This window comes from Syngnathus floridae, chromosome 16, assembly GCF_059516105.1.
Source record: "Syngnathus floridae isolate MCC-2025c chromosome 16, RoL_Sflo_1.0, whole genome shotgun sequence".
Lineage (NCBI taxonomy): Eukaryota > Metazoa > Chordata > Actinopteri > Syngnathiformes > Syngnathidae > Syngnathus > Syngnathus floridae.
The window spans coordinates 2,435,055-2,449,990 of NC_142428.1; the positions used below are offsets into that span (position 1 = coordinate 2,435,055).

A 14,936-nucleotide genomic window follows, 5' to 3' on the forward strand; every position below is an offset into this window, starting at 1 on the left:
TCTTGTTTTTCAGACAGTCCCTTTTACTCTGCTGTTGAGCTTAATTTTTTTTCCGTTATGTAATAATGTTCTGTTAATAATTAAAATGTTGATGATGTCATCAACAACAACAATAACAAAACGTGCGCGTTTTGTTTACGTCACTCATCCGCGACGCTGCTCAAGCGAAATTGCCTGTTTGGAGTGAAGAGACGGTCTGGAAAAAGCGGGCTTGGGGGAGCGTTTAAATCAGGCAGAACCACCCGCTGCCCCTGTTACAAAAGCTGGTAAGTTTTTAAAAATATTTACCAATGCGCTGTAGAGACTTTATGTTATTTGTGTTAACATAGCGTGGCCTCGCAGGACTCTGGCTAACTAGGCTAATGCTAATGGCAGGCTTCGAGGCCTTGTCACAGGCCGCTGCGAGGGTACGTATGGGCGGGAGTGCCAGTGGGCACGAACCGGCGCATACGACCGCGAGCACCTCGCGCAAGAAAAACGTTGTTTGATACGCGAAGCGACTTTGTAACGCGCTGGAGGCGTTTAAAGTAGGTGTGTGTTTGCTTTTGCTTGGTAAAGCGGTCACTAGCGGCGTAGCTAATGCTAATTTGTAGCGCTAGCACATCGGGCTCATTTGTTGTCAAATAACGCAACCGGGGGTCACGGTGAGGCCGTTAATTTTCTTATAAAATCTAGCAAACTACGTGAGTTTTACATCTTAATTTGGGCATAATTTTCCAGCAAAAATTGCAGTCAGGGTGGATGAAAATTGTGATTGTCATTTGGAATGCATGGGCTTTAAAAAGGCAACCGCTAGTGCTGCTCGCGAAGTTTTGCTTTGAGTCGAATTAGAAAATAATTGTGAGTTCCGATGAGTTTAAAAAAATAACAGTGATTACATTCCACCCTTTTATTCAGCTTCTGGAGCAGTGAAGTGTCTTCATGGCAGTTCGTAGAGGACACATTCAGTACTTGAATGTAAGTTGTTTTGCTCATTACAAAGTACAGCTGTAATAACCTAATAATTGAAATAACCTTACGTTCAACACATCGGTACCACAATATATATAATATCATCCCCCCCAATATGCACATCAGCGTCACTGGTAAGCAGGCAAATGGTTAAGTCGCTGGCCTCCAGCTACCTTCCTTCGAAAATGCACAATAGCAAGCCTTCTCCCTCCTGAATGGGCCTCTGTCCGCCTCAGTGACGGATTGTCTCGTCAGGCCCGAGTGTGTGTCAGCCAACAGCGAATCTATTCACCGGAATCAGCCCAGTGGGCAGGCAGAGTCGGAGTTTGCCTAAGACAATTGTAGTGACCCTTCAATGAGTGTTGTCGCTCCATACTAAGTGTGTATTGCTGTCGCCGGGCGGAAACCATCAAAATGGTTGATGACCCCTTCTGCCGTTACCTCGAATAGTCGGAACTGAAGATCCCTTGTCAAAAAAAAGATAGTCGTTGATAATTTTCCGAATGTAAGGTTGGAAAACACTCTGTGCTGCTAATAGTCTATTCACACTCTTGGTGTCTCCCCCCCCCGTACCCGTTTTTGAGCAACAGGAGGCCTTCGATATGTCCAACGGTTACGACATGCCGGGCGAAGAAGCCAAGAACGCCAAGACCAACCTGATCGTCAACTACCTGCCGCAGGGCATGTCGCAGGATGACCTGCGCAACCTCTTCAGCAGCGTCGGCGAGGTGGAGTCGGCCAAGCTGATTCGAGACAAAGTTGGAGGTACGCTCAGGCGCTCTCGGGGTGGGAGCTTGGATGCTGGCGGGCTAACCAGAGCAGAAAACCTTGAGGTGTTGTCTTGAATGGCAAACATAAATCTTCACTTTTGGTCTTTTTTTTTTTTATTTAGTTTTTCTACAGCCCAGAGTTTGTTTTATTCAAACGGCCCCGGATGATCTGTGAACATTTTGTTTGTTCGTTTGTTTGTTTGTTCGTTTGTTTGTTTAGACTAGCCACTAACTTTACACGTTTTTTTGTTTGTTTTATTTTATTGTTTTCCTTTTTTTTTTTCTCTAGGCCACAGTTTAGGGTATGGATTTGTTAACTATGTTAACCCTAGTGATGCAGAAAGAGCTATCGAATCACTGAACGGACTAAGGCTACATTCCAAAACTATCAAGGTAACGTGCACATATCAGGTGTTCTACCATTTGTCAAACGATGCCACCGATGTCTTGTCATGCAACACGCCCGTGCTGTTCCCTAACTAGCCAGTAGATGGCGCACTTTACGTTGCCACGGCTTTGACTCATTATCAGAGAAATTCCAAATCTGAATAATTTTGCAAACATCTGTATTCTTGGGGGTGGAAAATTGAGGGTTTGGAGTTATTTTGGTTTTATTATGAGACATTATTCCCCATATTATTTGTTTTTCACACCGAGAACCCTTTCAAAGAGTGTCTTAATGGTCTTCTGACCTGCTTTCATGTCATTTGGACAATCAACATCTCAGTGCAGTACTGTTTATCTTGTGGCTTGAATGTAGTGTTCAAACAGTGCAGTTCAGTGTGTAGGTCGGCAGAAGTGTCATGCATGTTGGTCACACGAGAGTTCTTTTTGTTCCAAATAGGTTGATTACATAGGATGTTTAATTTCATGTTCGATTGGGCACTTGAGAGACAGCCATGTGCGTCCAAGCAAAGTTTTCTGTAATATTTCCCCTTTAAATCCCAAATATTTGCTCACATATGCACACGTGTGTGATAGAGTGAAGTGCTCACGCGTGTTCCGACGCCGCGTTTCATTGTGCGGCGGCTCGCCTCCTGTCGCAGGTGTCGTACGCGCGGCCCAGCTCCGACACCATCAAGGATGCCAACCTCTACATCACCAACCTGCCCAAGTCCATGATGCAGAAGGACGTGGAGGAAATGTTCTCACGCTACGGCCGCATCATAAACTCCCGCGTGCTCGTCGACCAGTCCACAGGTAGGACGCCGGCGTCCAAGCGTTGTGAGCGCCGCCGGCTCACCCGTCTCTCCCCAGGCATGTCGCGAGGCAAGGCCTTCATCCGCTTCGACAAGCGCTCTGAGGCCGAGGAGGCGGCCAAGAACATTAACGGCCACAAGCCGCCCGGGGCCGCCGAGCCCATTTCGGTGCGCTTCGCCGCCGACCCGAACATGATGAAGAACACGCAGATCATCTCCCAGCTCTACCACAACCAGTCCAGACGCTTCGCCGGGCCCATGCACCACCAGGCGCAGCGATTCAGGTGAGCCGGTCACGAGCACGACGGACACGGGGAGCATGTCACTCATGCTTTGCTGGCCCCCCTCAGGTTCTCCCCTATGGGTGTGGACCACATGAACAGCATGGGCGGCGTGGGCGTGCCGGGCAACCCGGCCTCGGGCTGGTGCATCTTCATCTACAACCTCGGCCAGGACGCCGACGAGAGCGTCCTCTGGCAGATGTTCGGCCCCTTCGGCGCCGTCACCAACGTCAAGGTCATCCGCGACTTCAACACCAACAAGTGCAAGGGCTTCGGCTTCGTCACCATGACCAACTACGAGGAGGCGGCCATGGCCATCGCCAGCCTGAACGGCTACCGGCTGGGCGACAAGACCCTGCAGGTGTCCTTCAAGACCAGCAAGGGCCACAAGTAGAGGTCAGAGGTCAAAGTGTAGAGAAATGCGATCCGCTTGTTTTCATGCTCGTCTAACACTCAAACAGCGCACCTGTCGTCGAAAAAAAAAAAAAAGTGTCTCGGAATTTCTCCGTGTCACTCGTGGTTGGTTTTCACTTTTATTCTAGAGCATGAGACTTTAATATCGTCGTTAGTCATCCCCCATAAAATTTTACGCCCGCTACTTTACCAGTAAAACTCAAAGACGTGGTTTCTTTGAAACATGACTGTTTTTTCGCATTTAATTTGGTCTCGTCCGTTCGTATTCGGAGCCGCTTTTTGCTCTGTGCTTTTTTTTCCCCTCACCGAGACGCAGCCCGCCGTCCCGGTGACATAGAGGCCTTGAATTGGAATCTGCATCCAGTGGAAGTAAATGTGAGAGAAAAGCACTTTGAATTTGGCCCCCTCCCCAATTGCTCCAATTCCGATTGGATGAACAATCAAAGCCAAGTATCTTTTTATTATTGTCGTTTTTATTTGTATGGGAAATGTTGAGGAGCGAAATGTGATGGACCAAACGCAGGCGACGAATGAGTCAATTCTTCAAATGATGGCTTTGCTCCCCCCCAGCAACCCCCCCCCCCTTCCCTTCCTCCCTTCATTGAACAGAGGTACTCAATAGTTTTATCGAACTGACTGAACTCAGCATCGCCCATCCTCTTTTTATTCCCACTTGTTGTTTTATCATAACTAAAGCAAACTTTTCTTGTGATTTTAAACTTTTTTTTTCCTTTTAGCAGAGGTAGGTTTTTTTTGTTTGGTTTTCGTTGTTTTAACAAGTGCTCATCTCAAGTTTGAAGTGAAACAAATGGCCTTTGTTGGTTAGTCCACTTTTGTTTGTTGTTTCCCTTTTCAATTCAAACCATTAAATTTACTTTTGTTTTGCGAAACCTTTGCTTTGTTTGTTTTTTCTGTTTTTTTTTTTTTCTCAGTTTGGCCCCTTTAAATATATATAGATAAAACAGTCCAATTGGTTTTCTACACGGACCAATTTAAATCCTCAAGTTCTTAATTGCTCGTGATAAATTTGTGAATCAGAGACACGGTTTAGGCTAATTTTTATTCTGTGCCTTTCATTTTTCGCAAATTCCCACCCGTTTTTTGAAATGTGTGCAATATGTGCTGACTTGCTCAAAGCAAAAGTCTCTTGTTGGACTTGATCCAACTTTTAAATGTAATTTTATCTTCATTTTTTATTTTTCTACTGGCTGCTGCTACTGAGTGCTTTTAGATTTTTTTGTTCCACAAACAGGTGAGTGAGATGGGGAGGCACTACGTTCAGCCTTAATTTATTTTATTTATGAGGAGAGGTTTTGTTAAGCCGCACACAGTATTTATTTGTCAATCAATGCGTCGTGTTTGTGTGCGTGTATTTTTACCGAGGAGTTGTGCTGATGGTCACTTCTGGCCACCTTTAAATGTCTTAACGTTGGATTATGTCAATAAAAACAATGGTGGCTTTTAAGTGAAGGAATGACTTGTGTTTTCAAGGAGGAAGAATCCTGATTGATTTCTACCCAAAAAAAATGACAGGCGTTGAACCAAATTTTAATTGGAAAAACAAGCACAAAAAAATTAATCGGTATAAAAAAAGTAACTGGTCTAGGAAAATGCTGCTATGATCGTCTAAGCAAGAGATTCAATTGACTGATGGATCGTTTTAAGGCATCTGGGTCTAAGCGACACTCATCTAAATTAGCTGCAGATGCTCATAAACGGAATCCATTACAAGACACACATCACGACGTACATCAAGTCGTGGAGGTTTTTCTTGTTTTACCTTGGCACTGGCAAAGAAACTGAAAAGTCCCATCGTTCCTTTACGACGATTCCCTTCGGTCTCCTTTGAGGTGAGCGTTTGGAAGGCTGACTGTCCGTTTTTGAGAAAATGATCTCAAACTTGGCAGAGGTTGTAGCAGGCCATGGGTTTCTCCAGGATGTTGTCGCCGTCAACCTCGAAAACAAAATCGCAGCGGTGTGCGATCAGGGGCGCGTCGGATAGGGCCACGCTCTGGTTGCCCACGGAGATCACCGTGTCTCTCTGTTGGGACAAACCAAGTCAATATTTTTGAATTTTTTTGGGTGGTAATGTTCATCCTTACCCGTTTTGATGACCCCCCGTTATTGACAATGGTAGGGGTGACCGCATCTCTGGAACCCGCCACATTGGAGGTGGCTTTCTCAAAGTCCTTCCTGCATACATGTGCCATGATCCCAGCTGCTAAGGCATCTCCGAGGACGTTTATCATCGTCCTGAAGCGATCGCTGCGACAAACGAGACCTTGAGCTCAGTCGGATTTCAACAAAAAAAAATTGTTGTTGAATTGCTTTTTTGGTGGGACTTACAGAACCCAATCAATGGCCACAATCAGAGAGATGTCAGCAGGCGGTAAACCCACGGAGGTCAGGACGATCACCATGGTAACCAGACCGGCCTGAGGTATTCCAGCTGCGCCAATGCTCGCCGCTGTCGCCGTTATGCTAAGAACATAGAAATGTTAAGTTTTTTATTTTTAACGCACTTAATCCAAGGTTTCCTCTACCTGATGGTGACGAGCTGACCGAAGTCCAAGTCGTACTCGTTGACTTGAGCGATGAAAATGGCCGCCACGGCCTCATACAGGGCCGTTCCGTCCATGTTGATGGTGGCTCCCACGGGCAACACGAAACGAGCGATCTGCCGGTCCACGCCGCAGTTCTCCAGCAGACATTTCATGGTGATTGGCAAAGTGGCTGAACTGAAAGAGCATAAAAGGTCCAAATCAGAATCTTGTGGTGGGGGTGGTTGCATCATCCACGTACGGCGCTCACCTTGAAGATGTGGCCAAGGCGATGACGAGAGCCTGGAGAAGGCCCCTGATGAAGGTGAATGGGTTTTTGCGCGTGAAGAAGAAGTAGAAGAGGGGCAGCAAGATGAGGCCGTGCACGAACAAGCCGGACAGGACCGTGATGAAGTACATGCCCAGCTTTTCGCCCAAGTGGGCGGGGTCATGCATATCCAGGATCTTGCCTGCCACCAGGAACACAATGCCAAAGGGGAAGTACCTGCAGGATGGAATTACAAGATTATTTCTAGAACGAATTCATGTTTGCTAACTTCCTGTCAGCCGTTAGCGCTTCAGTTGCTGCTGAACTGCTGAGTGCTAATTATTTTTAGCTCTAATCTGCCTGGGCTTTGTGTGTCTTTTTCAAATGTGTGTGTGTTCCTCACCACATGGCCGCGTTAATGATCTTCATGACGCACTCATTGATGCACTGGCACACGTTGACCAACGGTGCACCGCGTTCGCCCATCTTCCCCAGGAGCAGCCCTGAGAACACGTGAGGGAGCATTTCAATTCAATCCTCAACTCTGTCAAATTCAAAATTGACCCCAAGAAGGTCACATCTTACCCATGGTGGCCGAGAAGATGACGATACCCAAGACGTTCATGCCCTTGCTGGTGCTGGGCACGATTTTGTAGTTGATGTCAGGTGCCGGAGTGATGTCCAGAAAAACCGGGTGGCCCAGTCGGGGATTGTGATAGTCGGGCATGACGTACACATAGTTGGCTTGCGACTCCTTTTCGATGGAACTATGCACGATGGGCACCAGGTCTGTTCGATACTGAGGAACCACGACATGGAAATTAATACAAAGATATTTCACAATGTTTTTTCTGGTTTTGAATGAATCTGCTTACCTGTTGGAAGGTTGCTTCAATCAGATTGGATGGAATCATGTTCCTGTAAAAGACAAAAAAAAAAAAGGTTTTTGGGGGGGGTTCCCACATTAGGACTCATGGGACTAACTTTAGGCTCCACGTGAAGCAAACTCGTGTTTGTGAAAGCCTGAGGGATTTATCCGAGCGACGTCAGCAAAAACGAGGCTGGAGCTGTCCAAGCACGCAAGGACAATCTGACGTCAAGAGTTTGCTCGCTCGGCGGCAAGCAGACAAACACTGTTAAATAATCAGATTTAGCGGCCGTGTATTCGTGGAGCTCTTACATGAATGGCCCGGCGCCTAAGCGTACTCATGGCCAGCGTACACCGAGCGAGTGAGTACGAGATTATCAGATTACCACTAAGTGGCTTCCTATTCTTAGGCGTTCGGTGACACTACAATTATTTTACCTGATTTGAAAGTCAAAAGTTCTGTTTCGGAATCAGGTCTTTAGCTGAGGCCCTGTTTTGTAGGTTTCTCTCCCAATAGTCTAGTTTCCGAGACTCAAATGGTCTATGGATTTGTCATGGAGGCCTTAGCTCACCCCTCTAAGGACATGCGGATAGAACTCTTACGTCAGAACACAGGGTCCAAATGACCCTTGGAGATTTAATGGTCTTGACCATGCACTAGGAGGGAGTTAACAAGATGAAAATTGGACGGGGACTGGATGTAATTGGCCCTCGTCGATCTCCACCCCAAATGAGATCAATGTTAGAAAGGTCTCAAAGGCCACCTTTGACCCCTGGTCATCCCCTTGAGCAAGATTTCCCATCCATGTATTTTCTACAGGGCAAAATCCACTTGTTTGTATCCATTTTTGGGGCAGCGGCCATTTTGGAAAATGTAAGAAAGCCGCAGTTCAGGTGTTTTACCTGATGAGATCCAGCAGAGCATCAGCCGAAGTCATAACGGGCCCCGAGCTGGCGTGATGGCTGTCCTTCTCGGTGCCCGTGCCCGGGTGGATGATGAGGACGAGCACGATGCCCACGATGACGGCGATGAAGGTTGTCCACAGGTAGTAGGTGACCGTCAGTACACCCAGCCGCCCACTGGCCTTCGTGTCCATGGCTGACAGGCCCGACATAAGACTAGAGTGGAAAATTAGAAGGTTAGGCACTTCTTTCACATTTAGAAGAGGAGCCCCCCCGAAAAGCACATTTGGGGTCAACTCCTAAGTAGTTCAACGGCGTGAAAGAAGACATTAGGATTAAATACCTGGATGTGATGAGAGGCAAAATCAGCATTTTAAGCATCCTCATTAGCAGCTCACCAGGGAAAGAGAAGTAGATCTTGGCCTGGGGGGGTAGACGTCGGGAAAATTATTGCTACCACACTTCATAAAGTAGTAAAACTTTGTTGTCTTGTCTCCATGTCAATTGTTTGCTATCGCTGGCAATAAATTATTCCCATTTCCAGCCTATCCATCTGCCATCCATCCATCCATCCATCCATCCATACCTGCGTGGACAAGTTGAGGGACCTCAGCACGAATCCCAATACACAGCCCGTCACCACGGCCAAAACGGACAGCGTCAGGAGTCCGTTTCTCTTACAGTACTCCTTCACGTACGCCTTGACTTTGGGCGACATGTGCGGCAGCATTTTCTTCCACCTCTCCATCCTGACCCAACGTCCCAGGCCCGGCCGGCGCCCTCCCCAGCCTTCCCTCCCAACCAGAGCACGCGCCCGAGTCGTATGGCGAGTGCGGCGGACGGCGCGAGTTCAGCCCGCCTGTATAATTCCCGTGACGGCCCGGTCTCAGGTCTCGGAGAGCGCAAGTGTTCCCTGACTCATTCGGGGTAAAATCTCCCTGCATTGGATTATCCCGCCTCCCATGACAACACCGGTTCCCTCCCTCCTTTGCTGGGCTCACGCTTAAGAGGGCTCAAGAAAAGGTGGCAGTGTTGATTCCATTCATAGCTCATTAGGAGAAACCTTTCCAGCTCTTCCATTCACAAAGAAATGCTGCTGACGCCAGCAACTTGAACTACAGGTGACTGAAAAGTAATGATGTAAGAGGTTAAATTGTTCTGTGGCCATGTTCAAAGAATGTCCCCCCTATTAAATATATGGAAAAGCCATTAATCCGTTCCAGCCAGTGCAAACGATACACTAAAACGACAGTAGGATTGTGAAATATTATGTCATCCAAATCAAATAATAATAAAGAATTAAACATAATAAAGAAAATGGTTTGGTTCAGTGGATATTGTGTGCACACCTTGGCCATGGGGCTTGAAATTTTACAGTAAAGGTCAACCAGTGGTAAACAGAATTCCCCCACACAAACCCAGTTAGCCCTGCAGGATGCCATATTAAGCCTTCCTACGTCACGGTGTCACCACCGTCCTGAACTTGTCTCTCTTAACAATGTCCACCAACGTCACTCGCCACCAATCCAATAACCTGTAATCCCTCTCGGGCACAATGTTACAGCTAAAGATCACCCCCCCCCCCCCCAAATCACCAGATAATTTGTGGTGATGTGTATTTTTATGAGGATATAATGATATATAGTTGAATAGACATAAATAGTTTTGACTTAAACTTGAATTCTGACCGGTTATGTTGAGCATTCTTCTATCTTCTGCTTTTCACTTGCCACCTTTGACAGACTACTTTCACTTCTCTCAAAAGTCCAAGGAGGTTTTTGTACGTCTCTGAGTCACCGTGTGATGCCACTGCCGTAGACGGCGAAACACTGGTATTCGGCCACGTCATCGCTCTGGACACCACTGATGGTCAGAGCGTAGTCAGAACCGGATCGAGTGGCGCTGAATCGAGATGGCGTGTTGGAGAATAATGTTGATGCATCGTAGATGAGCAGTTTGGGAGCCTGTCCAGGCTTCACTTGGTACCAACTGAGATCTCCACCAATGTTTCCACTCCCCGTGGCCCTGATGGTCACGGTTCCTCCGAGAGAGACAGACACGAGTCTGTCCGTCTGCCTCAAAAAATTCTGGGCAGAAGATCCTGAAATGAGATGAATGAGAACACAACTTCTACCAAATGTCAAGACTAACTAGTCAAATATTCTGCGCTGACACCAAGTTTCAAAGAGTCTCACCAGGAATCAGCAGAGCCCAAAGGACAAGCGCAAGTGCAGAAGACCACATCCTGACTCGTAGAGCGAGAGGTGTTTGCGCCAAAAAGGAATGCTGCAGACTTTTTGAAGAAGCGCAGAAAGTCATGCAAATGAAGCTGCGAGCGCAGCTGGCTTTGTGAAAGCGAGAAGATATCACTTCCTCCTTTTTTGAACATTTTCCACGTCTGAGTGCATCAGCTGTACTTTGCAGTTTTGCTCACAATTATCTTTATCGGGGCAACTGACAATAAAATGGTCAATTTAGAGCAGTGATCCTCTGCTACTGTTGGACGTGTTCCACTATTGTTATGCAGACGCCCTCTTGTGGCATGTGAAAGAATTACTGAAAAAATAAAATGAACATTTCTTGGCCATTTTGGTGGTCTTGGAGGGGAAAAATGTGTTTGAGGTATTTTTGAGCTGATTTAGTCGTCATGTTTTAGAGATGGCAGAGGCACATGCAAATGAAGCTGCGAGAGCACCTGCCTTTGTGAAAGTGTGAGGGAGGCAGCCACTTCCTGTTGTTTGGACTTGGACTCGCAAATCAGAGCTCATTGACAGGGCGAGTTTTTGTACGGACGGCTCACCGCTTTGCATCACTGTGCTGGGGTTTCGCTGAAGCAGGAACCAAACTCGTCCTTGGTAAGTACAATTTACTTGACCTTCTGTAATTTTGCATCAAAATAATTGATAATTCTCCAGTTCCAGCTTATGGAAAATGAGTAACATTATTTTTGTCAATTTCTACAAAACATAAACGCCCAGACTTTTCGTGAGTAAGAACTAAAAACCAGATTTGAGAAGTTGATTTTAGCTGCTAAAGGCTACTTCCCAAAGTGTGGCTAGAATAGAATAGAATAGAATAGAATAGAATAGAATAGAATAGAATAGAATAGAATAGAATAGAATAGAATAGATCTTTATTGTCATTGTCACACATGTACAGCGAAATTTAAAAAGTGCCAACCGATCAGTGCAAAAAAATAAAATAAATAAAATAAAAAGATATACCTACAATGCAATGATGGTATAATGTTTATTATGACATAGATTAGGACCGTTTGGTTGCCAAGTGAGAAGGTAAGCGTTTCATATAGTGTGTTCTTGTAAATTCACATGACCCGAACCATGACCTAAGTGACATTGAAAGTGTGTGTAATTGGAAAAAACTGCTTGTCTCTTGTCCTGTGCCCCTGACAGCGGATGATGTGCTTCGGCCCACCGTGACCCTCTTCCCTCCTTCCAAGAAGCAGATGGAAACAGGAAAGGCCACAGCCGTGTGCGTGGCCAAAGGGCGCCCCCAAACCTGGACCTTGGACTGGAAGGTTGATGGCAGCTCCGTTACCTCGGGGGTGTCGCACAGTTCCCTGGAAGAGGCGAATGGGCTTTACAGTTGGACCAGCACCTTGAGCCTCTCAGCAGACCAGTGGCGCAAGGCCCAATCAGTGAGCTGCGAGGCCAGCCTCGACGGGCAAACGCCCGTCACGCAAACCATGCCCAACCCAGGACAATGCTCAGAGTAGAGCCTGAACCCGTGTCTGTGTCTTTGCAACGGTGAAGCATTGTGAAATAAAATGTCTGAGTATCACCATCCGTCTCCGTATCTGCTGCTTATCGGAAAAGGGAAGCAAACTTGGTAACACGACAAATACACATCTCACCAAGCACATTTATATTGTGACAGGTAGCCTAGAGAGAAATAAAATGAAACAAAATGGTGAATGTATCATGGCACAATAAAGAACCGTTTTTTTCCTTCACCTGTCGCGGTGAACGTTACTCTCGCCTCTGATTGGCCAGCAAGCCTCACTTAACCCCGCCCCTTGCGTCACAAGCCCCTTGATTGGCCAGCCGGCTTCAACCCGCCCCCCCTCACGACTCCACCACAGCTGCTGACCAAAAGCTGTCTTTATAGAAGCAACTTTTCCTATAAAGGTTAGTAAAACAACCGGTTTTCAACGCCAGATCCACCTAGTCGTCATTTCGGGCCATTTTTCCTTGTTTTCTGTCGCTTTCCAGGCTCAACGATGAGTCACTTCAAGGAGCGATTTGTGACTTTGCTCCATGAGAAGAACTTTGTCACCGACCAGCTGGCGAAGCTGGAGCAAAAAACGGGAATGAAACGAGAATATATCGTCTTGGGTACGTACGCCCGCATACTTGCTACAACCCCCTTTGTGTTTTAAACTCAAAAACAAAGAGACAAAAACGATGACGTTTAGAAATAAAAGCGACCCCTTCGACATCAAGCTAGCATGTTTGTATGAGCTAGCCTTGATGACGTCACACATTTGCACATGTTGGACTTTACTGCTAGTTTTCGCTTCCTCGGGTTAATTACAGATAAAGGTTCTAAAAGTACTGTACTTAAATAGAGGTATTTGGTGAAAAAACAGTTTTTGGGAACTTATTGAACTTCAAAAATGCAGACTGGCATGTACAGTAAGTACATCATCAAAATGGTCGTCGATTAATTTGATGACCAATTAGATTAGCTCCTTATCTGACTGCAATGATAGTCTGGTCTATATACGCTATTTCTATATTTGTGATGTTCTTACACTATGTACACATTCTTCATTGCTGTTAAATGATCACTCGCGCACCCACCCACCAAATAAATGAAACCAGCTGGTCCCACGAGTATTTTTATCACCCTCCAGAGTTGCAAAGCTCGGCTGGTATTTCATTCCGCTCCACCACATCGTATTCCGTCCCCCCCGGGTGCTCCATTTTGTCTGTATCTGCATGTCAAATATTTACATATTGTCACCAGTGTTATGACTCATGTTTCAACACGGAGCCACTGAGAAAGTTTCAAGCCGCCTTTTGATCTTCACTGTTTGCGCTTCTCCTCATCCTGCTGGCGATACGCCGACGTGTCAGTCAAGTTGCTGATTAAACTTTGCCACCCACTCACTTCCTTTGTGAAACTTGTACTCTGCTTTTGCAGGTGTCTTGGGTTTGGTGGGACTCTATCTTCTCTTCGGCTACGGAGCGTCCTTGCTTTGCAACCTCATCGGCTTCGTCTATCCGGCGTACTTTTCGTATGTTTCGGCAACACCTCCACATCGCTGTATTTTGTTTTTTTGTCATTTGCTGATGAGTGGGTTGCCGTCGACCTCTTTTGAAGTATCAAAGCCATCGAGAGCACGGTGAAGGAAGACGACACGCAGTGGCTCACCTACTGGGTGGTCTACGGACTCTTCAGCGTCGTGGAGGCCTTCTCCGATATCTTCCTCTTCTGGTTTCCCTTTTACTACGCCGGGAAGGTACTTCAGTTTGCATGTGGACAATGCGCCCTCTAGTGGACAATACTGGTAACGCAGCATCTGTTGTGGTGAGAATAGTTAACTGCTCTTATTGAAAAACAAAAAACTCCTTTTAAGCTTCCATCAAGGTAGAACAACGCACGTTTCCATGGTTACGAATACGCCATCTTGAATTGTGTGATTGTTGACAAACGGCGTCTCCCCGCAGTGCGTCTTCCTCATCTGGTGCATGGCTCCCATCACATGGAACGGCTCGGACATCTTGTACAAGCGCGTCATCCGGCCTTTCTTCCTGAAACACCAGGCCGCTATGGACGGCGTGGTGAACGACCTGAGCGCCAAGGCCAAGAGCGTGTCGGAGAGCGTCACGCAGGAGGGTGAGATACCCACAGTGTACATGCAAGTACCACCGCGTTTTATATCTCCGGCATGCCAGCGGCCGCAGAAGCCTCCTGTCCCGCACGCCAACCCCGGCAAGCGTCACCTAACCTGCTCGTATGCCATCTTCACGCTTGGCAATGCTTATTAATAATAAAAAAAAAAAGTAGGTGCTTGGCTACTTCTGGGTGGCAGAAAGTCAGTGACTACCGCTAAATGTTTTATTTTTTTAAAAGCAGTATCGTCTGAGGTTTCGCCACCCAAAAGTGCATGCAGTCCATTTAAACAGTGGTACCTCAAAGGTAAGTTGACTGCTTTGAGGTACCACTGTATTGCTCAAGCGAGTCTTTTGAAGAAAAAGAGTTCTATAAAATGTCTTTCTCTTTTATTTTTTAGCTGTTAATCAGGCTCTGAACCACAACAAGGACCAGTGAGGATCTTGGGAACACTAGTTTGTGTGAGAACGTGTGTATGAGTGTAAGAAGATATGTATGTTTTTGTTTGTCCCAAAAAGAAAGAAACAACTTTGTCACTTTACTGCCATGGGTACTATCCGCATCAGTCACCACTCCCGCAAGATGTTGCGCATTACTGAGCCATGTCACTTTGGAATCTAAACCACCCTGTGATGAAAAAAAAATAATGCCACATTGGTGTTCCGTTTCCAAGCACAGCTCGCACATTTTTTTTTACTCCCTCCCATCTGTCAAGTGATTATGAAGACGTAATAAACTGGAAATATGATCAACTGTCAGATATTTCTCACTCTGCTTTTCATTCGCTCCTGGTGACAAAAGGCTTCTGCTTTGTTTTCCCTCGATGTATCACCTTCTTCTTTTCAGCTGCCCTGTCAGCCATCGCCGCAAGCCTCGAGAGCAC

The 14,936-nt window shown here is 46.5% G+C and overlaps 3 protein-coding genes and 1 gene segment (V, D, J or C); 3 read left to right on the forward strand and 1 right to left on the reverse strand.

Moving 5' to 3' along the window:
* Positions 1-137: 137 nt before the first annotated feature.
* On the forward strand, positions 138-5,080 carry elavl1a (ELAV like RNA binding protein 1a). 2 transcript variants are annotated; one of them, XM_088399838.1, is made up of 7 exons: positions 138-266; positions 898-957; positions 1,542-1,716; positions 2,011-2,114; positions 2,768-2,921; positions 2,979-3,204; positions 3,271-5,080. In XM_088399838.1, exons 2-7 carry the CDS (start codon positions 922-924, stop codon positions 3,593-3,595), a joined length of 1,020 nt encoding a protein of 339 aa, XP_088255964.1. In that variant the 5' UTR covers positions 138-266; positions 898-921; the 3' UTR covers positions 3,596-5,080. The 2 variants fall into 2 exon arrangements, with proteins under 2 accessions (XP_088255964.1, XP_088255963.1); XM_088399837.1 differs by having other exon boundaries at positions 2,768-3,204.
* On the reverse strand, positions 4,958-9,992 carry slc1a8b (solute carrier family 1 member 8b). 2 transcript variants are annotated; one of them, XM_088399835.1, is made up of 11 exons: positions 8,781-9,992; positions 8,538-8,617; positions 8,195-8,410; positions 7,299-7,341; positions 7,009-7,222; positions 6,827-6,926; positions 6,427-6,660; positions 6,159-6,353; positions 5,962-6,096; positions 5,718-5,880; positions 4,958-5,656 (listed from the first exon to the last, which is right to left on the reverse strand). In XM_088399835.1, exons 1-11 carry the CDS (start codon positions 8,940-8,942, stop codon positions 5,510-5,512), a joined length of 1,689 nt encoding a protein of 562 aa, XP_088255961.1. In that variant the 5' UTR covers positions 8,943-9,992; the 3' UTR covers positions 4,958-5,509. The 2 variants fall into 2 exon arrangements, with proteins under 2 accessions (XP_088255961.1, XP_088255962.1); XM_088399836.1 differs by having other exon boundaries at positions 5,159-5,656; positions 9,883-9,961.
* A 1,133-nt stretch (positions 9,993-11,125) lies between these two features.
* Positions 11,126-11,930, forward strand: LOC148384952 (Ig kappa-b4 chain C region-like). The segment is given in 2 exon segments: positions 11,126-11,129; positions 11,608-11,930. Coding segments are annotated over 2 exon segments (327 nt in total).
* A 290-nt stretch (positions 11,931-12,220) lies between these two features.
* LOC148384953 (receptor expression-enhancing protein 6-like) lies at positions 12,221-14,811 on the forward strand. Of its 2 annotated transcripts, XM_088399845.1 has the most exons (6): positions 12,221-12,342; positions 12,427-12,549; positions 13,361-13,454; positions 13,541-13,679; positions 13,888-14,056; positions 14,454-14,811. In XM_088399845.1, the coding sequence occupies exons 2-6, from the start codon at positions 12,435-12,437 to the stop codon at positions 14,489-14,491; spliced, it is 555 nt and encodes a 184-aa protein (XP_088255971.1). In that variant the 5' UTR covers positions 12,221-12,342; positions 12,427-12,434; the 3' UTR covers positions 14,492-14,811. The 2 variants fall into 2 exon arrangements, with proteins under 2 accessions (XP_088255971.1, XP_088255972.1); XM_088399846.1 differs by lacking the exons at positions 12,221-12,342; positions 12,427-12,549 and adding an exon at positions 12,692-12,849.
* The last annotated feature ends 125 nt before the right edge of the window (positions 14,812-14,936 follow it).